We start from the raw sequence: 23091 nt of genomic DNA on the forward strand, positions 1-23091 counted from the left end.
CGCGTGCTCTGTGGGCACTATGTGTGTGAGTACCGTGTGTGCACCGTGTGTGCTGGGTATGTGTGTGCTGCGTGTGCACCGCGTGCTCTGTGGGCACTACGTGTGTGAGTACCGTGTGTGCACCGTGTGTGCTGGGTATGTACTGTGTGTACCGTGCGTGCCCTGCATGTGCCGTGTACACCATGTTTGTGCTCCGTGTGCTGTGTGTGCACCGTGTGTGTGCCGTGTACACCATGTGTGTGCTCTGTGCGCTGTATGTGCACTGTGTGTACTTTGTATGTACTGTGGGCTGTATGCTGTGTGTGCCCCGTGTGCACTGTGCGTGCACTGTGCGTGCCCTGTGTGTGTACAGAGGGAAGTGAGAGGCCCCTGCCGTGGGAGTGGGGCCCTCCTAGGGAGCACTGGGTTTAAACCGTGTTCTTTCACCCGGGGTGGCCCCGCGTGGGCGGCCGGAGAAAGGGCCCCGGGGGGTCGAACCCGAGCTTCTCGCGTGCAGAGTCCCGGCCCAGACCCGCCGAGTGGAGTCGGGCGCGTCGGCAGGTTTCACTCCCTTCGACGGGACGCAGACCCTCCCACGCCCGTCTCGCTGCTTCTTCCCTCTGCTGTCTCTGCGCCCCAGGCTGGCCTGCTCCTGGCCCCGCTCCCCCCCAGGAGCCGCCGTCGTAAGGGAGGCCAACTGAGGCCGGTGCCTCCCACTCCCTGCCCCTGGGGCCCTCCCGGGGGGGGGCTGCGAGGCCCCGGGGAGACAGGGAGGGGGATTCTGTGAGCGGGGACGCCCGAGAGGCTGTGCTCCTGCAGCAGAATGAGGCGGCCCGATGCTTGTCTGTGATGAGGAGTCACATTTGAGACAGAGGATCACAATTTAAGGGTTGGAGAGATTGTGGTCTCTCCTGGCTTCTCCCCTTTCCAGCACCCCAAATAATCTCCCACCCTCTTTGCAGAAAGAAGCAGGGTCCCTCTCGTCTGATACCTGCAGGCCGGGAGGGGGTCCTGCCGCGCACTGGCCACCCCCCACCCTGGACCCCCGAGCAGGTGTGTCTGCTGAGTGGTAGCACCTGTTCCCAGACTGTCCCCTGCTTGTTCATTTGGGCTGAGACCCCCGCAGTATGTGGGGAAGCTGGGGGGAGAGCCAGTCCCAGGGGCCGGGCCGTGGCAGTGTTCCCCGGCAGTTTGGGTTAGGGCGGCCGCCCGAGAGCTCCCAAGGGCACGCCGGGGGAGAGGGCGCTCTTCGGGAGAAACTGGGGTCGGGGGCCCTTCTCTAAGTTCTGGGTTGCCAGTGATGGGGAGCTGTACTGTGGGGGGTTGTGACAGCGGGCGTGTCGGCAGGAAGATTGGTGCCGTGGGACCCCAGGGTGCAGGGGGCCGCGCCTGCGTCTGCACACCATGGTCCCCCCGGCTCCCGGCAGCCCGAGCGGCTGGAGCAGGTGCTCGCCTGCCTCCCGAGTGAGGGGAGGGGGCCCGTGGACAACGTGGCATCAGTTCATGATTGTGTCACAGGCGGACCGTATGTCCTACGTGTGGTGAGTTGTCGTGTCTACAAGCCCGCGTACAGAGCTGCATTGTCCTCGTCGTCTCTTCCTCTGTGGTGGTCTCGCTCCGTGAGAAAGCGGCCGTTTGGGTGTCTTTGGGAAACAAACGTGCAAGCCAGCCGTCCTCTGGGAAAACACATTTCCCAAACGTTTTCCGATACATTAAGAAGTGCCCTCACTCTCGATGTTCCAGGCGTGCTGCGTGGCTCGCACTTTACAGCTACCCTCTGGTACATCCAGCTGATAATGACGTAAAAGCAGAAAAGCAGCACGCGAATGCCACTAAGCAGCCTTTAACGATCAGTAACACGATCTCGCAGAGCTGGAAAATGACAAGTACGCTGTCCTCCGTCTGCCTGTGGCCCGAGGTGCCGGAAGGCCGCTGGCGTTTTAGAGTCAGAGCGGGGGCGGGGGGTCGGGCAGTAAGACCCGACTTAACTGGTCTCCGTGTTGCTGTGCAGCTTCTCCCAGTGAGTGTGGTGTGCAATGCACACTCACTGTGTAATTTAGTACAATGAGGCCCACACAACGTAGGACTGGGATTTCATCAAAATTATTACCTCTAAGGGGGGAGGTGCAGACGCGCCGGAAGCCTGCATGGGGCCTCGCATGCCTGCTAGAACGTTCTGTCTGTAGCACCATTTCCCACACCCCGCCGTCCGCACGCCACAGCCCCTGCCTGGTGCACCGGAGGAAGCTGTGTCTCCTGCCGAGCTGGGTGTCTGTGCCTCAGTTTCCTCGACTGTGCAGTGAGGATGACAATGGCCCCAACCTCATGGGGATTAAATGAGTAGTTAGCGGCAAGTACTCGGCGTGCAGCCTCCAGCCAGTGCTTTTCCTCACCCCGAAAGGAGCCCCGTGCCCAAGAAGCAGTCAGCCCCCAGTGCCGCCCCCTCCCCCAGCTCCTGCAGATCAGCCACTGATCGGCTCTCCGTCTCTGCGGACTCACGCAGTCCGGATGCTCCGTGTCCGTGAGCTCAGACGCCCGGTGGACGTTGTCTGGCGTCGGTCACTGCACAGGGTGTTGGAGGGTGACCCGGCTGCGGCCTGTGTGGACCCTTCATTCTTTTTCACAGCTGGACACTGTCCCATCATGTGGGTGGACCCCCCCCCTTCACAGTTTATCCGTTCACCAGCTGGTGGGCATTCCGATGGTTTTCTGCCTTCCGGCGCTTGTGACCAGGGCTGCTGTGAACACCCGTGTGCTGGTGTGTGCACACACCCGGTTTCAGTCCTTTGGGCACAGACTGAGCGTGGAACTACTGGGTGGCACAGGAACTGTGCTTGGCCCTTTGAGGAACAGCCAAACTCCTCCACTGTGGCCGCGCCATCCACGTCCCACCGGCAGTCCTTCCGCATCCTGCCTGACGATTGTTACTTCCTGCTTCTTAAAAAGTGTAGGTGTATAGGCTGGTGAGGCTCAGTTGGTTGGAGCCCCATAAACCGAGGGGTTGCAGGTTCGATTCCCAGTCAGGGCGCATGCCTGAGTCGTGGGTTTGGTCCCCGGTCAGGCCACGAACAGAAGGCAACCGGCTGATCTTTTTCTCTCCAGTCAATGTTTCTCTCTCTCCCTCTCTCCTTCCTCTCTCTCTCTCAAATCAATGAGCGTGTCCTTGGGTGAGGACTCAGAAGAATCATAGCCATCCTTGTGGGCACGGAGTGCTATGTTATTGTGGTTTTGGTTTGCGTTTTCCTAATGATTAGTGATGCTGAGCATCTTCTCATGTGCCTGTTGGCTGTTTCTGTGGCTGCTTTGGAGAAATGTCTATTCGGGTCCTTTGCCCATTTTCAATGGGTTATTTATCTTTCTGTTGTTGAGTAGTAAGAGCTCTTTATGTATTCTGGGCACTAGATCCTTATCAGGTATATGATTTCCAAATACTTTTCCCATTTTGTATTTTGTCTTTTTGCCCTCTTTCTTCTTAATCTTTCATTGAATTGACTGGGGTGACACTGGCTGGTAAAGCCATACAGGTCCCACGTGTACCACTCTCCGACACGTCGTCTGCGCCGTGTGTGTGTTTGCCACCCAAAGCCAAGTCCCCTCCCACCACCGCCTGTCCCCCATGACCCTCCCCTACCCGCCCCACCCCCTTCCCTCTGTGGTCACCACACCGTTGTCCATGTCTGTCTGTGTTTTCCTTCTTAATCTCTTCTCCTTTTTCATCTAGCTCCTTCCCTCTGACAGCTGTTAGTTTGTTCTCTGTGTCTACGATTCTGTTTCTATTTTGTTTGCTACTTTATTTTGTTCATTAGATTCCACACGTGAGTGAGATCATGCGGCATTTGCCTTTCTCCGGCTGGCTTATTTCGCTTAGCATAACATTCTCCTGGTCCATCCATGCTCTCGCAAAGGGAAAGATTTCCTTCTTTTTGACAGCGAGTAGTATTCCATTGCGTAAACGGAGCACAGTTTTTTCATCCACTCATCTACTGACGGGCACTTGGGCTGCTTCCAGATCTTGGAGATTGTAAATAACGCTGCAGTGAACATAGGAGTGCTTATATTCTTTCAAATTAGTGTTTTGGGTTCCTTCAGGTGTATTCCCAGAAGTGGGATTCCTGAGACATAAGACATTTCCATTTTTAATTTTTTGAGGAAATTCCATCCTGCTTCCCACAGTGGCTGTACCAGCCTGCATCCCCACCAACAGTGCACAAGGGTTCCGTTTTCTCCACATCCTCTCCAGCACTTACTGTTGATTTGTTGATTTCTTGATCATAGCCATTCTGACAGGCATGAGGTGATATCTTATCATGGTTTTTTAAAAAGATTTTATGTATTTATTTTTAGAGAGAGAGGAAAGGAGGGAGAAAGAGAGGGAGAGAAACATCAGCGTGTGGTTGCCTCTTGCGTGCCCCTTACTGGGGACCTGGCCTGCAGCCCAGGCATGTGCCCTGACTGGGAATCAAACCAGCAGCCCTTTGGTTCACAGGCTGGTGCTCAATCCACTGAGCCACACTAGCCAGGGCTCACTGTGGTTTCAATTTGCATCTCTCTTATGATTAGTGGTGTTGAGCATCTTTTCACATGTCTATTGGCCATCTGTATGTCCTATTTGGAGAAGTGTCTATTCACATCCTTTGCCCATTTTTAATTGGGTTGTTTGTTTTCTTGGTGTTGAGTTGTATAGGTTCTTTATAATTTTGGGTACAAGATACATAAATCAATAAATGTGATACATTGCATAAACAAAATGAAGGATGAAAATCATACAATCATATCAATAAATGCAGAAAAAGCATTTGATAAAATCCAGCATCCATTTATGATAGAAACTCACAACGTAGTATAAATATAGGGAAAATATCTCAACATAGTAAAGGCCACATATGACAAACCCACAGCCGACATCATACTCAGTGGGCAAAAACTGAAAGCATTTCCCTTAAAGTTAGGAACAAGGCAGGGACGTACACCTCACCATTCTTATTCAATGTGGTACTGGAAGTTCTGGCCGCAGCAATCAGACAAGAAGAAATTAGAGGCGTCCAAATTGGAAAGGAGGAAGTAAAACCGTCATTATTTGCAGATGACATGCTCCTGTATATACAAAACCCTGAAGACTCCACCAAAAAAACTACTAGACTCATAAATTGATTCAGAAAAATAATGGGATGAAAATTAATATTCACGCATTTGTAGCATTTTTTACACCAATAATAAATGATCCCAAAGAAAAACTAAGAAACAAAAATAAATAAGGAACCTAGGAGTAAATGTAACTGAGGATGTAAAAGGCCTGTATACGGAAAATTTTGAGATGCTGAAGAAAGAAATTGGGGAAGATACAAATAAGTGGAAGCATATACCATGTTCATGGATAGGAAGAAGTAACATCAATAAATGTCCATACTACCCAAAACAATCTATAGATTCAACACAATTCTTGTTAAAATATCAATGGCATATCTCACAGAACTAGAACAAATATTCCAAAAGTTTATGTGGAACCACAAAAGACCCTGAATAGCCTCAGCAATCTTGAGTAAGAAGAACAAGGTTTGAGAAATCATTCTACCTGATATCAAACTATACTACAAGGCCATAGTAATCAAAACAGCATGGTACTGGCATAAAAATAGGCATATAGATCCATGGAACAGAACAGAGATCCCAAAATAAACCCATATCTTTATGGCCAATTAATATTTGACAAGAGAGGCAAGACCAAACAATGAGGTAAAGACAGTCTATTCAATAAATGCTGTTGGGAAAATTTGACAGACATATGCAAAAAAATGAAACTAAGCCACCTTCTTACACCATATACAAGAATAAACTCAAAATGTACTAAAGACTTACATGTGAGTCACAAAACCATCAAACTCCTAAAAGAAAACAGGCAGCAAAATCTCAGGTATCTCTCAAAGCAGTATTTTTTCTGGTGTACGTCCTTGGACAAGGGAAACCAAAGGGAAACACAAGTGGGATCACATCCAACTAAAAAGCTTCTCGACAGCAAAGGGAACCACTGACAAAAGGAAAAGACAGCCCACTGAACTGGAGAGCGTGTTCGCCAGGATCCGTCTTTTTGCTTTCTTGATGGCGCCCTTAGATGCACAAAAGTCCTGCAGTTTTTGGTGGAAACTGAGCAAAACAATGAGGCGAGAAAGCCCTTCTTCATTCCTCGCAGTCTTTCTCACACCCAGAGGGAGACACTCAGCTCGGATCTAGGGGTGTCCAGCCTGTGGCCCCCAGGCCACGTGCAGCCCAGGACGGCTGTGAATGAGGCCCAACACAAAATCGTAAATTTACTTAAAACATGATGAGATGTTTTGTTGTATGATTATGTGTCACATGTATTTAATGTGTGGCCCCGGGCAACTCTTTTTCCCGTGTGACACAGAGATGCCAAAACGTTGGACCCCCTGATGGGGTGCCTTTGTCACCTCTGTACCACGTGCTGATCTGCCTTTTTAAGAGAAAGGGCTGGTGTTAGCCAAAAGCCTTGCACAGGGCTAGCGTCTAGCAAGAATTCAAAACTCACTTTCCCCATCTTCACCGAGCTGATCGTCAGAGTCATCTCTCTGGATGGCTAATGATGCTGGTTTCCCCATTTACACTAATGGCAAAGGGTTTCCTTTCCAATCCGTGTACTTGGTTGTTTTAGAAAAATGAGAGAATGAGGCATCAAAGCTTTCGAAGGTGGTCGGAAAATGCCGAGTGTGGGAACTGCTGCTGGTCGCCCCTGGGCCCCTTGAGCAGGTGACAGATGAGGGGTGTGCGAGGACCATCCATCGGGCGTGGGGGGTGGGGCAGACGGGAGGTGCTGGGCGGGCCGGGCGGGTCAGAGCCACCGGGCTGTCACTAGGGGGTCCCGGGTGTGTCCCGGGTGCTGTAATGGGCGCAGCTCCGTGAGGTAAAGAAGGTCTTGAGCTTTGGGGGAGGAGACAGAGCGCGTGGAAGGTGACTGAGATGCATGTGGCGGGACATGGTGACGGACAGACGGGCACACGCGGGACCGGGGTGTTGCAGCTCGGAATTTCCTGTGGCTGCTGTAAGACGTCGGCACAGACTTGGTGGCTGAAAGCAGGCGGAATTTATTCTCTTTCACCAGCAAAGGCCTCTGTTCCCTACTCCTCCCTCCTCCTCAGCCATCCTCCTTGTCATTGGATTTCAAATAAAGGGAGGCTCTTTGCTCGGAGGGACTTCAAAGTCTGACACAATGGCCCGCTCCCCTGGTCTCAAAGTGCTCAGCCCTGAACAGTCCCAGGCAGAGCCGGCCAACCCCCATTCTCACGGCCTGTTTTCCGCGTCCGCTGACCTGGCTCTCCAGCGGACGGGGACAGTCATTTCCTTTGAAGTTGCTTCTCTTCCTTCCTTTTTTTTTTTTTTGTAACAGAACAAGGAATTCACCCTCCAAGTTCCTCGAGTCTATACTGATCGATATTTAAGGAGACACAGCTTATGTTTACAGAGACCTTGGCTGGCTGGGGAGGAGGAAAGCTCAGCCCGTCTCGTCGTGGCAAAGGCTTCGGCTGCGTCATCCACGCGCTGAACAAACATTTATGGAGCACTCTCGTTTTATGATGCGGGGCGTTTCCCAGGTGTGATGTGACCAAATTAAAGAAGTTCTGAAGAGAGGAGTCTGGAATCCCAGCCCCACAGGGCGCTAATGTCAGTTAGTGCCAAAACAATTCATGGATTTTTTTTTTTTGGTGGGGGGTGGGGGTAAAGTAAATATTTTCAGTAAATTTTTGGCACTTACAAAATGCGTGTCTATTTGGCTTGGAACGACTTGTTTTGTAGTTTCAATCAAGGCCCACGGTACCCACGTGTGTCCTGATAAAAACCTCACCGCGTTTCAGAGTGATGCCCGGGCCCCACCTGACTGGTTTTCTGAGGCGTCGCCAGTCTCCATGCCGCTCTGGCTGGAATTCAGGCTCTGCCACGCACCAGCTGTGTGGCCTCGGGCAGGAGACTTGGCCTCTCTGATCCTCCAAGCCCTTGGCTGTAAGGCAGGCAGGAGGGGAGCCTGGTGCCGTCTCGGAGGGCTGCCGGGACGTGAGGGAGGTTAGACCGAGGGGGGTTATTCAGCACATTGCTGCTTGCTGAGGTCTCCCACTGAGACAACAGGACGTCCCTCTTGTTCGAGAGTGAGGGCCTTGCCTCCCTGGGTGGCTGCTGGTCGGCCAAGCCCTGACAGTGTGGAGGGACCCAGAGAGGACACTGCAGATAATAACGCTGGGCAGCAGGCGTGACCCCGACTGGCCAGGGCCACCAGGGCGTGTGGCCACTCTGCTCACAGCACACGCCTCAGCAGTGAGGGTGGTCCTCCACCCACCCCCACCCCCACCCTCAGTCATCCACTCTGCAGGCCGTCTGGGGGCAGCCCCCCAGTGCCAGGCGGGTGACCCAGCAGGTCAGCGTTCGGCCGCGCTGGCCTTGCTCATCCGTGGCCAAGTTCGGTCCTCCAACCGGAGATGACTCCCCACCTTGAGGGTGAGGCAACCTGCCTCCGTTCGCACACGCAGAAAGCGGGGGAGCCTCGGGACCCCCGACTGCAGGTCCCTGCTGATGCCCCGCCAGCCCCGGCCGGCAGAGCACAGAACGCAGCTTGGTTTGGGGAACTGATGGTTTTCCTTTGAGAAGTCAAAAATGGGCTCCTCTCCCGGGGCAACAGGGGCCACCCCCACCTCGGGGAAGGGCTGTGCCGCCCCCACCCATCCAGCTCCCGACTCCGCCCCTCCCCCCCCTCCGGTGTCTTGTCTCCCTCCTCCTTCTTCATCCCCAGCTCAAGCTCCCCAAACGCAACATCAGACTCTATCGGCTGCGATCAGCTGGTTTATGAAATAGCTGATAGCCGACCCCTCCCGTGGGGGGTGGGGGGTGGAGGGGGCCGGCAACAGGCAGTGCGCTTGGGCCGACTCCTGTCTTCGGGGGCTGCGCCCCAGCCCCGGCACACCGCATTGCTCGCCCGCGCCCGAGCCAGGGTTCCCAGTGCACTTGATTTTTAATCCGTATGGGAGAGCCGCCACTGTGGGCACGGCGCCAGCGTCCTGGACGGGAGACGCTGCTGGGTGTCCAACTTCCCTCTCACTTCAGGCCAGAAAAGTCCACTCGCGTGTCGAGTCCCTTGACACACGGAGAGATGGGCCCACAGATTAGAAAATAAAACTCCAGGCTGGGAAATGGGCGTGAGGATGCTGACGCACCTCGTAACGCTGGTGGCGAGTCCATCCCTTTGGCATCATGAGTGGGGAGGACAGTTGCTAGTAAATATTTATTTGTCTTGGCACGGGTGGGGTCGTTACTGGGCAGGGAGGGGGAAGGTGCCGGAAACCGCGTCTCCGCAGGGGTCCTGGGAACCGGCTGGGTGGGTGTGACCCGGCCGGCCGGACTTTGGAGGAGGTGGGAGTTAGGGACGCTCTGGTTCAGGGCCCCGGAGTCCCGGCAGGTGTTGAGTGGACGGTTCTATGGCTTCGCCGACGGCGCCACCTGCTGGTCGTCTCTGGCATCGCTCCCGGGTTTCCAGCGACTGCGCATGCGTGGAGTCCGGAGCCCGCCCCACCCCGCGTTGTCTGCGTGTCGCTGATGCTTCCCAATTGAGGTGCAAGTTGAGCCCATAAACCTCAATCATAATACGTCCGTCAAATCATAATACGTCCGTCGCTTAGAACCCTCTTCCTGGATGCTCCGTTTCCTCTAGCACCGCGCTTGTAATTATGTGTCCTGTCTGCTCCACTGGGCTCCGAGCATCCGGGGGGTACCCTGCACCCCAGCCCAAGGGTACCGTGGCCGGTTTCCAGAGCAAGGAGGGGCTCAGCGACCGGAGGAGCATCAAATGTGCCAGGCACAGGCCACGCCCTGAATATCAGGGATGTGGCTGTCGCTGTCACCTCCCACCAGTTCCGAGCAGAGCCTGGGCCGTAGGGCCCACCTGTGGCCCCATGGGCCGACTGCAACAGGAAGGTGCTGTGCCCGCAGGTCAGAAGCCTCCTCTGAGAGGCGAGACGCTTTTGCCCCGCAGGTGGAGGGGCCCAGGTGGGAGCCCAGGTCCACCTGTCTCTCACTTTGGGGCTCCTCTCTCGGGGCCAGCTGCCTCCTTGAGCCTCCCAATGAGTTGCAAGGGCTGTTGCAGGACAAGAAAATACCCCAAGATGGCTCTGAGGGCACGGTCACTCAGGACCCCAGGGGCCCAAACGCTGACACCTTCTACTCTGGCTCTGCTGGAGACCCCGGTGAAGCTCCTGACCAAGGCAGGGAGCACAGGGACCAGAGCTCAGGAGAGAGGCTTACAGCCAGCTTCCTTCCGCCGACCCTGCTGTCGCGTCTGGCTTTCTGCTCCGCTCAGGGCTTCAAGCACACCTACTATGTGCTGGATATGGGAAAGGTGTCACTCCCTGCCTGTGGGAGTGTCCCAGGGGCCCCGTGGGGCCGCAGTCCCTGTGGAATCCCCCGCACCCAGCACCTGTGTTGAAAGCAAGGTGCGGAGCAAACATTCTAAGGTTCTGCCCCAGCCACTCCCCACCCCCACCTTGACCCACTGAAGTCCTTTCCGGGGTGGGCTGGTCTCCTGTCAGAGCGGGAAACCCGAGAACACAGCTGCGTCCCTGGTGGCTCTCGTCGACTGCACGGGCCCCCCGTTCCTGCTCGGTGTCCGGAGCCACGCAGTGGATACTTGTTGAATGAGTGAATGAATGGACAGATCTCTGTCACTGGCTCCTCTACTGAAGTCAGTGTTTTTTTTAAAAAATGCATGAGTCTCACAGTGTTTCCCAGTGTGAGAGCAAACCATTTTATCAAATACACATGAATTTTCTATTGAGGAGAAGAGTGTCTGTTTATTAATATTCCCAAAGGGCGGCTTTTTGGTCTGCTGCTGCGCTGAGGGTATCACTCTCCAGAACGAGGTGGCGTGGGTGGTAGGTTCCCGGCGGAGCACCGATGAGGAACACCGTAGCCCTGGACTGGTGTCGCGTCGGGGGCTGAGTGGCACCGGGCGGGACCCAGTGCACCGGCTGGGTCAGACGCGGCGAAGGGAAGGTCCTCCCCGCACGACCGCCTGGAGCAGAGGAAACGTGAGGGTGCCCCGCAGACCTGACGACCTTTTCTGGTCCAGACAAACGCGGGTGGGGTCCCCGTTAGGAAACCTGTTGGGACAATTTAGAAATAGAGGGAGAATCCTGCTGGAGCGCCCCTGGGGGCTGGCGGTGGAGAGGACCTAGACAGAAGCCAGCGATATGGGGGAGGGGCCTGTTGAGGAAAGCGGCCCCGTAAACAGAGCCCCGCAGAGGTCAGAGGTGTGTGAAGGGAGGGGTCGAGGGCAGGACCCTGGTTACTTTGTTCACTGTTGTGCAGGAAGTGTGCCGGTGAAGAGCTGAATGAATGAATGAGTGAATGAGTGAATGAATGGAGCGCCTACGGACTGACTTAGACCCCAACGTGACCCTGCTTCAGGCCAGGACCTCAGAAGGGACCCTGGCCCCTGTGACACCTCCAGGCAGGCGGCGGGTTTGCAACCACCGCAGATGGGGGGAGGGGGGTCCAGGAGGCTCTGAGGCAGCTCTGAGCAGTAAAACACGGAGCATCCGTGCCTTCGTGGCAGTTTGGAGGCAAGTTTTCTTCCCAATGATAAGAGGTGCGGCTATAAATAACTCACGCTCATTGTTTGGCCCAATTAACGTTTTTCAGAAGACGGCCCATCCGTTCCTTCTGGAGGGACAGTGACACACCCCGGTTGGGCCGGCCCGCGCTTCTGCCCTAATTAGATACTGGCACGGGAGACCCGGGCGGGGAGGGCGGATTTATTTTTAATAAAAGGAGATTAAAACCTGTGTATCTGCGGCCCATCCGGGGAGATGGAACCAAATTAAACCAGGCCGCTCGTGGCGGCCTGAAAGGGAAGTGTCTCCCTTGGAATTACGGAGACTTCTTGCGTGGGGTCAGGAGCAAAAGCAGCCCTCCCCACCCTACCCAAATGGCAGACTCCCCTGCTGGGGCCGTGAGCGAGGGTGCTGGAGCTAGTGAGCCGCTCTGATCCAGGCCCTGGGCTGGGGGTCTGTCCCGCTGGAGAGGGGCAGCCCCAGGTCGTGTGACGAAGCGGGCCACAGGGCTGACCCAGCCCGGAGCGGCCAAGGCGGGCCTCGTGGCCAAGTCGGCCTCCAGGTGAGGGGCCGACCCGCAGCTACGCGGGAATGCAGGCCGCACCCAGTGGCCCCAAGCCAGGCCACGTCTCCAGACTGTGTGTGCCTCTCCCCCTTTTTGAATATTCCAGACTCATGTAAAGAAATCATAAGGCTACATCTACCCACTCCTCAAACCCAGCCACCCCACGTAGAGGCATTCGCCCCTAATAAGTGAGGAACGTCTGTCCACAAAAGGACTGCTACCCACGTTCAAAGCTGCTTCGCTCACCGTCGCCAACAAAGAAACAGAAGTGGGGACAGCCCAGATGTGTGTCCGAGCAGAGTGGCACAGGACCACCCATGGGGGGCGGGGAGCCCTTCAGCACGAGGAGGAAGGGACCCGAGGCCACGGCCCCAGGGATGAGCCTCCACGCCCTGCCGGAGTGGACGCACTCGATGCCCAGGAGTTTGCTCCCGCGTGGTTCCGTGCCCAGGAAGGTCAAGGGCAGGCAGAGCCGAGCATCTCTGGAGACAGAAGTCAGAACAGTGCGTGCCTTGCGGGTGGGGAAGACTAGACTGAAAAGGAAGTTTCTGGAGAAATGTCAGATGCTCGCCTTGGGCGGGTGTGAATTGCGCTGGGCAGTCAAAGCACAGGCTGGAGGTCTGTGCGTGTGACCGCATGTGCCTGTGTCTTTAAGAAAGGGCCGAGGGCGGGGCTGGGGCCTCTCGCTGGCCTCCCACTTTCGTCCGTAGAGGTTAACGTGCATTCTCTTTCCCCGGACCACAAACAGCCCGTTTGTAATCATAATTCCGTTGCGGTGGGACCCAGTGGTGACGGTGGAAGCTCGGGAACCACGGACTGTGAGATGCATGTCGCTTGCAATGTCCGGGGTTAGACAACTAACCTTCGTCGTCACCCTCGGCTCTGCGTGGCCCCCGCTCAGGAGCGCAGAGCTGCACCTGAGGTTGTCGGGGGTCCCTCCCTTCGCTCTTCCGAGAGGAGAAGGGTGGGTCTCTTCCACAGGGAAACATGTCTCCCGTGACGTGCAGCTACAGTCCATCTCTGCCTTGCGTGGCCCAGGCGACGGGAGCACGGCCGGGTTCACGTCCTCTCGCCGGTGGCTGGTCAGCGGGCTCGTTGGCGGGCAAACGAGTTTGGGACGGCTGTAGGGTCACCAAAAATGTGCCTTGGAGCCGCTTTCTTGCATGCTTAGCTCTCTGTGGTTCTGTTGTCTTCATCGCGGTGGAGAAAGACTTAATTCTTAGAGAATAAGCTCTTCACTGCCCCCCCATCCGTAAGAGGGCAGGATGCACAGTTGGAATTATGCAAATTCGTGCGTGGTCCCCAGGAATGGAAGTGATTTCCCCACAGACTGGCTGCCACACCGGTATTCTTTGGGGTCCCTGATGGGGCGCTGCCCTGTCCTGGGGAGGCCCCCCGCCCCCGGCTGGCGCTGCTCCGGCCCCAAGAGCCTGGCCCTGCTCTGTAGGGCCGGCAGGAAGCCCCGTGCTTGCAGTAAGCGGCCGGCATACACTGGGCGTTACATTTTTCCTGTGTTTTTAAAAATCCTTCCATGCGACCAGTTCCCGTGTATAACCTGCGAGTGTGCCCCCGCGTCCATGCCAGGGCGCATGTAACACGGCGCCGACATTGGTCTAGGGCCCTTCGCTCCGAGACGTGGTGGATTCCCCGAGCTGGTTGAAGGCAAGGTCCGCTCTCTGTGGCTCGGCCAGCATCAGGGAAAGGGGCCGGCGGAGCGCCCCGTGGGCACGTGGAGCCCGGGACCGCTGTCCTTCCCTGTGACGGAGCCTCCCCCGTGCTCATCCCCGCTCATCCCCGGGCCCTGAGCCTGGCACCGGCGTGGGGGGCAGCTGAGGATGCAATGACGTTCAGTTGGATTGCCCGAATACAGATGAGCCCGCTGAGACGCCAGACTCACCGCCACCCACTGTCTCCCCGGTCCGGTGACCCGAGTTTCCGGGAGACCTGTCAGATTTGTGCGCAGGCGGAGCCAGCCGGCCTGTCTCTCCCGGGGGCGGGGGGCGGGGGGGGCATGCCCTCGCTCCTCCAGACCTCAGCCCTCCGTCCGGCAGCAGATCACTCCTGTTCTTGGATGGGGAGGCAGCACTGAGGAAACCTCTGCTCACGGCGGGGCGGGGGCGGGGGGAGCGATGCGTCAGGAGTGGAAGTGGACGTGGGAGTGGAAGCCAGACCTCCCGCCCCCGGTCCCGCCCGCTCCCTGCAGACCCGAGGCTTCTCCGCTTGCAGCCTCCCTGCCCCCTTACGCACAGCCCCCCCACCTCGTCTCCTTTGACCCCCCAACAGAAGAAGCACGTGACACACGGACAAGCGAGAACGCGAAATTAAAGGTCCTGTGGTCCCTGCCTCATCGCGGGGGACGAGCTGCCTACTCGTTAGGGAGGAAATCTGAGCGGATCCGGATGCTCAGTCACCACGTCAACGTCTGTTGACCTCACCGAGCAGAAGGGGCGCCTCCCTGAGCCTTGACCCCAGGCGGCCCTCACTCCTGGCCGGTCCGCGGCCGCTGTGCGGAGTGAGCACAGACAGTGCGGCGCAGACCCGCCCCTCCGCGCGGGGAAGCAGGAGGCACGCGCCAGTGTCTTCTAAAAATACCGCCAAGGCCTTGAGCTGGCGAGATACGCTTTCAGCGCCACTGCACGAGCTCATTTTATTTATTTGTTTAGTTCCCTGAATTAAGAAGCAGAGTCATGAGCTCTGCTGAAGAGCCGTTTTCCCAAGGAGTTGACAGCTAATGACCTTGAACTTCTAAAGTACTGTCCTGCCCATTACTCTGAGGCCCTGGCATTGGTGCCCCGGCCCCCACTCCCGAGCTGTGTCCCCTCTGAGAAGGTCTTTCGGACGGCTTGTCCTGAGGACCTCGGAGATGCTGGAGGGGGCCCCGAGGGTCCTCGGTGACCTGAGAGAGGAGAGCCCACTAGTCCGCTTCCGGAGCGGCCTGTTCACACGTCCCGTGCGGAGGAGAAGCCTGACCCCGGCCCGGAGGCCCTCTTAGCGCTGCTGCTCCCTGCACTTGGCCAGCGGCTCCCCTGGACGCAAGCGTTCCGCCCCCCCCCCCCAGGACGACTGAGCCTGCGGTCGCCTTAGGAGGAGCTGCTCACCTGTGCCAGGGCTCACCCCACCTGTGCCACGGCTCACATCACCCGTGCCAGGGCTCAGCTCACCCGGGCCAGGGCTCACCTCACCCGTGCCAGGGCAGGGCTCACCTGGGCCAGGGCTCGGCTCACCCGTGCCAGGGCTCGGCTCACCTGGGCCAGGGCTCAGCTCACCTGGGCCAGGGCTGGGCTCACCCGTGCCAGGGCTCAGGTGAGGTTGCAAAACAGCAGAGAGCATCCGGGACCCTTTAGAAAGCCACTTTTTTTTTTGAGTGCTCTTCTTTTTTTTTTTTCTTAATAATGTAATGTATACAGTGATAAACACTGCTTACATTTTTTAAAAGATTTTATTTATTTATTTTTAGAGAGGGAAGGGAAGTAGAAAGAGAGAGAGAAACATCAATGTGCGGTTGCTGGGGGTCATGGCCTGCAACCCAGGCATGTGCCCTGACTGGGAATCAAACCTGCGACACTTTGGTTCGCAGCCCGTGCTCAATCCACTGAGCTACGCCAGCCAGGGCTCGAGTGCTCTTCTTTTAGGTCTGTGGAGACTTTCTGTGGTGTGACTCAGTCCTCATGTCTCTCGGGCCCGGTGGTGCCCGGTTATTCATAGGTAATGCGATCAGGTCTACCTTGTGAGAATAATTTCCATCCCCTCGTCGGTCTTTTAGGAAAAGCTGCCAGTCGGTGCTCGTACGATGGGAGAAAGCGCAAGACAGAAGCGCAGTCCTCTGGTCTGGGAAGCTGTCTCCCTTCCCACGTGTGGTTTCCCCACCGAGGGGGGGACTGCGTTTTCTAGATTGTCACTGTATTAGAGTTTCTGGCCCGGTTTCAGCCTGGCTGGTACCCAGTGGTCCCAAGGCCGGGGGCGGGAGGGGCAAGTTAACTGCCGCTCGGTGAGGGACCCGCAGGGGAGCAAGGGAGGGAGGGGGCGGCCTCCAGAGAGGCACCTGCACGGTCAGGCAAGGGTGCTCCTGGCAGACAGCCCATCCGTCCGGGGGGCGAGGCTGCTCAGGGGGCCACAGGGCCCCTTGCTGACCTTCAAGTGACCGCACCTTCTACTCAGAAGACCTGTCCCCCTTGCAGGTCCCAGGGCAGCACCATCTGCAGAGCCCTGGATGTCCAGCTGGGCTTTCCCCCGGGACCTGCTGCTGGGAACCTGGGGTCTCCCGGGGGCTCCCCCTCCCCTGGGAACTCCATGTATTCCCCAGGGATCCCCAACATCCCTGGACACACCTGGCCACTGTGTATGGTGAGTGGGGGCAGGCGTGCAGAGAGAGGGAGGCATCCGTCCCCCTGCCCCTGGCACTTCCACCGGCACAACCGTCCGGGGCGCTCCCAGTTTCAGCCTCCCGAGCCCTGAGCATTCTGTGCTCCCCGGGGAACCCGACGGCACCCCTCGTGTGGACGGTGCGTGTGCTCCATGGGCAGCCCCGAGGCCTGACCTCTGCAGAGCCCAGGACTTGGCCCCGGCCTCCCTGGGAGCGGAGGGTGGGGGGGGGGGGCGGGCCCCTCACCCTCTCTGCCCCACCCCATCTTCTCTGGGCGGCTGTCAGAGCACGGTCAGACAAGGGGACCCTGGAGGACGTCATGGGCAGCACAGGCTCCTGCCTGGCGACAGCCAGCCAGGCTGGGGACACGGTCATGTCTCCCGGTCCAGTCTTTTTCCTTGTCCTCTCCTGTCCCAGGGACGGCTCCGCCAGCCTCCTTGTGACACCGTTTCAGCGGTCTCACCCCAGAGGTGTGCAGTCACCTCTGTTCAAAAGCGATGAAGCTCCAGCCTTCACCAGCTCAGGTCAAAAGCCGGTTCTTCGCACCTTTTTAAGGAGCAAAGCCTTTTCCAAAGAGGCGGGAGGGCTGCGGGGACCGCCGGAACGGGCCGACTCCACACCTTTCACCACCGCCTGAGGGTTTTCACGGCTCTCATTTCAGTCTCTCGCCCCGTGAGCTGATCCTCACCTGGAGCTGGGGGTTTCGGGGCGGGGGGTGGACGGAGAATCTGGACTTGTTTCTCCTCTGCCAGGAAAACATACCTTTGTGCTTTGAGTTTTGTTGTTCCCCAATGGTAAGAGGATAATAATCTCGCCCCGGGAGTAGTGGTGTCCTGGTTCTATGGGGAAGAGCGCCGTGGCATTGGGGCGGGACTCCTGGGCAGTAGAGGCCCGGCACCCCAGCTTCTGGGGCTCGGAGGCTGGGAGGGCGGTGGGGGGAGCCTGGTGGTAGAGGGGCGGAGCGCCAGTGCCGTCCTTCCCAGACTGTGTCGGGCGAGCGTCTTCCTGAGCTCGCTTGCTGTCTTCCGAGCACTGTCCTCTCCTGGCAGCCTGCGGGGTGGAGGGGCACCCCGAGCCCCAGAATTCACCCTCAGAGACTCACACCCCACAGACGTCCAGGAGTGTCCCTGACCTGGGGGACTGGTCAGTAGACAACAGGGTTTGGCTCCGCCTCTGGCCAGCACTCGCCCCCACCCTGGAAACTCAGGGGTGAGCGGGGGCTGTGGCCGAGATGGGGGCAGTCCCGGCCTTGCGGGAGGCTCACTGGTGGCAGTCCTGTGTTCGCACTCCCATTACTGCAGGGCCGTAGACGGGCCTGAAGGGTCCTGCAACCTGCTCGAGACCCCCTGAAAGGGGGTGAGGCTTGGTCTTTCCCCCACTGCCTGTCCCCCACTGAGAAGGCCTGGGTGAGAGAGGCCCAGGTGGGACTGGAGGCACCGCCCCCGGGGACCCACTCCTAGACGAAGCAGGGGGCAAGTGTGCGAGGCCGTCGGGGGCCTGCTCTTCTGGCAGAAACATGGAGGCCAAGGGGACTGTGCCCCAGTGCCTCCCCCTCCCACGCAACGACACGGGGCAGCATGGCCTCGGGCAGTTCCGACAGTGGCTGGGCCCTGGGCCCCCCCCCCGCCCCCCGCCCTGTGCCCCGGAGACGAGAGGCCGTGAGCTGGGACACTGACAACTGAGCCCTTGAATCCCTGGGGACACTGAGGACCACTAGCCACCCGGTCACGTACATTATTCACAGAACCTTCCAGAAAGGAGAGGTGGGCTTTTCTTACCACACTTTCAGACTCGGGGGGAGGCGAGGAGTAGTTGCCACCTGCAGGTGCGCAAGTGAGTGTTTCTGTGATGGCAGGTGGCCTCCCTTGTGGACACACCGGCGGCCACACAGGAATTAACCCCCCGCCTCCCCCACCCCCTGCCCAGGCTGCTAGTGGCCGCCGGCCTCTTTCTGCAGCCGCCTCTGAAGGTCACGGTGACCGGCGTTTCCCGGGAGAGGCTGTGGGAACGGGGTGCGCAGTGTGCTCGGCCCTGCCTCTGCCCCCGCATGTGGGCAGGGCGCAGAGCCCACGGAAGGGGCAGCGTGTTCCGCTCCAGGTCCCTGGCACCCAGCGCGGCTGAGTGACCCGCTGCAGCTGGGGGCCGGAAGGACAGCGCTCCTCCACCGCCAGCTTCTGGTCCCTTTGTTCCCAGAGTGGAACCCCCAGGCTGGGAGGGAGGGGTCTGCTTGGGGCAGAAGCCCCCACCCCAGGGGATCCGGAGACCCTCTGGGATCTGGCCCGGTGCCCCTGCCACCGTCCCGCCCTTCCTGCCGCACCCCAGGCCACACCCACATCTGAGTGTTTCCCTTCCTGCCTCCATGGCCTGTCCCCGGAAGGACGGCCCTCCTGATCCATGTCAGGTAGCTGTCCCCCAAGAGGGGGCTCCCTCCCACCCTGGCCACAGTGACCCCTAGAATGCGCTCCCCCCTCTGTGTCCTACATGACCTGTCCTGTGGCCCCAGGGCTGCCTGCCTCTTGATGACAAATTCCATGGAAGCAGAGACTAGACCCGTTCATCCTTGTCCCCCGGGTCCTCACTGAGCCCGGCTGGGCGGCTGCACGGTGCCCAGTTTGAATCATCCCGAGATCCTCCGTGCTGGAGCCCCCTGGTGACCTGGCGTCTGAGCTGGACACAGGGCACCTCCCGTGCCACATGCCGAGGGCCCCTTAGGCACAGGCTCAGCGGCTCGCCTCCCCACTGTTGGGGGCTCCGAGGAAGGACCACGCACTTCTCCAAGCTGCTGGCTTTCTCTGTGGCGCTTGGGGACCGTCACTGTCCCGCAGCACGGATGGGGCACCTGCAGCGAGTGAGCCAGCCCAGTGTGGGCGGCCGCACCCAGGATGAGAGGAGCTGCCGGGCCCACGGGACACCCGGAGTCAGGCCGCCTGACCACCCCGAGCAGCTGTCCTCCGAAGAGCGTTGAAAAGGCATCGCGTGGAATGAAAAGGCAGTTCTGGTCGGAGCCGCCGCCGGCTGACTGTAGCTGGGGGCGAAGGGCAAGGCCGCCTGGCTGGGAGTGAACCACGTCGATCGTCACGGTCCTGGAGATCCGGCACCGCTTGTGCCCCGACCGTACGTGGGGTTTGTGAGCGCACCATGCACTGATTAAATAAAATGGCTGGAATCTGACGTGGAGTTAACCCCCGTTTCCCGCATTATTGTCGGGCTGACTCGGGTCTGTGCTTGTCAGGCAGCTGGTGCAAGCCCTTCAAGGGCACACGTCCAGGGACCGGCAAGTGGCCGTTGGTCCCGCACTGTAATCACTCCCGTCAGGGGACTCCGAGAGTGAGCTGGGTTTGAATTCTGTGAAGTTCAGCGCCCTCTGCTGGTCACACCAGGCAAATCACGCTGTGTGGGATGCAGGGTGAGGGAGGCGACCTTTGGCTCAAGGGTCCCGCCTTCCCCGAGATGGGTCCACTTTTGGCGAGGAGCATTTTCAAGTTAGCGCATGTGATGGGAAAAGTGTTTCAACGAGGAATCCTGCCCCTCGGGGCTGTAGTGGCCAGTGGACACTCCTGCCTAGCTGGTTACTCTGTAATGTACTCGGATGTAGGATGTTGGGGCCCAGTGCCAGAGCAGATTTTTTTTAATGCAGCGCGGGGGCTGGGCTGGGCTTTCAAGTGAGTAATCAGGCTCTGGGGTGTGTGGAAAGGGGGGCTGGGGCTGCGACATCGGGGACCCGTCTGCTCAGCCCAGGAAGGAGGCAGCCGAGGCCTGCCGTGGCAATAAGGACCCGTGGGGCACAGGCCGAGGTGTGGCCGGGGGACAGCAGAGAAGGGACCTGCACCCGTGGGCCGGCCCCCCGCTCTGTGACCACAGGCTCCTGACCCAGCTCCTTCCTGAGCCCGAGGTTCCTCCGGGGGCCGATCCCTCTCTGGGCTGTGAGAAGCCCGGACCACGCCTGCTCCCAGACGCTGGGAGACCCAGGGTCACGGTGGGCTCAACCCGTGTCCCTCACCTGGCGACAGGTGGTTGTCACGTGGAATCGAGAAGTGATGGGGACCTTGGGTCTGTGAGGCTGCCTCTCAGAATCCTGGATCTTGCGGTGTTTTCAGAGTTTCTCCCCTCCCCCGCCCCCCCCCACTCCAGGCCCCTCTAGGCCCCTGTTTGCCTCCCCCCCACCACCATCCGATCCCCCACCACCACCCGTCCCCCTGAACAGGCACAGAGGGAAATTAATCCCAGTGGCTGGGACTTGTGGAGCCTGGGGGCGCTTCTGGGGGTCTCCGGCCCGGTGTGCCCCAAGGCGCAGCGCTGGCTGTGCCCTCCGTGGTGCGGGGGCCCCTCTCCCACACTCGGAGGAGCCGAGCAGCGCTCCCCAGCCACCCCGCTGCCGCCCCACATCTGCCACGCGGTGCGCGCCCACCTCGGGGGAGGGCGCGTCCCCTGAGCCTGTGCTGCCTCTTCCAGGTTCGCCATGGAGCCCTTCGGCCCGCTCCTGCTGGCAGGTGTTAGCTTGCCGCTGGCCAGGGCATTCGCCGTCAACGAGACCACCCCAGCAGACAGCAACTGGACCTCCACGACCTCGGGTAAGGGCCCGCTGCCTCCTCCGGGCCGCCCTGGCCGCCCCCTGGGCCCGGGGGTCACGGGGCCTTCGGGGTGGCCGCGTGGCTGAGGGGGCGGAGGAAGGTGTGGTTGGCGTTGCGGTGTGCTTTGACGTTTGCCGCCCGTGTGGACAGGCGGGCCGGGAAAGCCGGCCGTTCCCGGTTCCTGCAGCAAGCTCCGCGCGCAGGAGGCGGCGGACGGAACCCCGCGCGGAGGCTTGGCCCCCGCCGCAGTGGGGAGCGGGGGACCCCACACGGGAACCCCTCCGCGCAGCCCAGCCATGAGCGAACACTGCAGCCGGCCTGGGACGTCTCGACGTGGACGTGGCGGTCGAGATGACTGCAGAAACTATCGTTAACGTTGTTAGACAAGCTGTTGGGTTAGGGGTTGGGTTGGTTTAAAATACGAGGCCTCACCTTTACAGTCACGCACTCCTGGAGCTATTTACAAGTGATGGCACAGGACGCCTCGGAGCGGCTGGAGGCAGCGCGTGGGGGCAGGCGGTGGGCGGGGCTACGGATGAGGGTGCGTGGCCTGGTCCCGCTGAGACCGGCCCGTGGCAGGTCCATGGGGCTCAGCATTCTGTTCTCTCCCCTTTTAAACATCAATCAGCGCTCTCCAGAAAACAGTGTCAACACGACACAGAGCCAGAGAAGGACACCCAGCGGCCGCTTCCGCGAGGCCTCCCGCGGAGCTGCTCTGGGGGAGGAGCCAGCCAAGGGGCGGTCCCCGCCGGCCCACAGCCCCTCCCCCAGGGCCTCCCGGCGCAGGTGCATGGCCCGAGGCCGCGACGTTCAGCCCCTGCGCTGCAGGAATTTTTGAAACACGCGATAGCTGACTACTGAGTCAGGGACACTGCCCTCTTTTCCCTTACACTGACAAGTTAGAGAATGACAGCAGCCACCACGGCGGTGGCCGTCCGGCCTGTATGAACGCCCTGTCTCGAACCATAAATATATAGGTAACGTAAGAGAGTTACATCCAATTGGTCAGTCGCGTTGCACCTGACTGGTTAATTCTTGGTATTAGAAATACTCGTATACACTTACAGACACCTGATTTTTTAAGAAGTCCCTTTGGAGCAAAAAAGGGTAGGTAATTACTATTAATATTTTTTGTAAAACAATAAAAAGTATACCTTTTTTGTCAGATCAGCAAAAAATATATACAGGGTCTGGCACCAATAATGCTTCTTTTTTATTACATAAAATATTTTATTTGAAAATCATCAGCGTGGAATTCTGTAACATAACAATGTCACATTGAAGCACACCATGGGACATTTTAGGTGAAATGTTCAAAATTGCTGTCCGCCTCGGGCGAGACATTCCCGTACCCCACCCCTCACACTCCATGGCGTTACTTCTGCAGGAACCTGTGTCTTGTGCCACAGAATTTGAGCAACTAGCTTATGTGCCATGAGATGAGAAAGGTGGAAACTCACACTCAAGCCCATAACTTCAGTTTCCAGGGCCAGAATCTATGTAAGCGATGGGCTTTGCAGTGTGTGTGTGCACAAAATGTGTGTGAACCTCACACACACTTGACTGGGAGCACCCCTGGGGAGAGGCTGACCGGGGTGCCGGTCTGGGCGCCCCTCCCCCGCAGGCGGAGCCCCCCCCCCCCCAGGGTGAAGTGAAACAGAGTGCGGCTTCCGGATTTCCCCTGAGACCCACCCCATGCCTCTCTGGAGCAAACCGGTGTCCAGGGCCACGGCCTGGGCTTCAGAGGTTTATTTCCAGCCCACATGGTATTTTCGAAATTGTCTTTAGGTTGAATTACTTACGAGTAGTTAAAGATCAGATAACTTTATGTAAGAACGTAGATTCCTCCTTTTGCCAAACTGTGAAGAGCGGTCACTCTGGGCCCACCGTCCGCCTGGCCCGGGGACTGGGGCGGAGAGGCGGCCGCCCCGCGGACAGGGCGGACACCTGGGTTCCGCCCCCGGCCTCCCCCTCACCCGCGGCCTGCCTGCCTGGCCTCTGCCCTCCAAAACA

General features: G+C 58.5%; 1 protein-coding gene across 1 annotated transcript in view; it reads left to right on the forward strand.

Moving 5' to 3' along the window:
- PTPRE (protein tyrosine phosphatase receptor type E) overlaps positions 1-23091 on the forward strand; it is a 113711-nt gene that overhangs the window by 63594 nt on the left and 27026 nt on the right. The window contains exon 4 of the mRNA XM_028512362.2: positions 20960-21078. Coding sequence (XP_028368163.1) covers positions 20967-21078 — 112 coding nt within the window. The 5' untranslated portion in view covers positions 20960-20966. The remainder of the gene's footprint in view (positions 1-20959; positions 21079-23091) is intronic.

The sequence above is a fragment of the Phyllostomus discolor genome, chromosome 5 (assembly GCF_004126475.2).
Source record: "Phyllostomus discolor isolate MPI-MPIP mPhyDis1 chromosome 5, mPhyDis1.pri.v3, whole genome shotgun sequence".
NCBI classification, from domain to species: Eukaryota; Metazoa; Chordata; class Mammalia; order Chiroptera; family Phyllostomidae; genus Phyllostomus; species Phyllostomus discolor.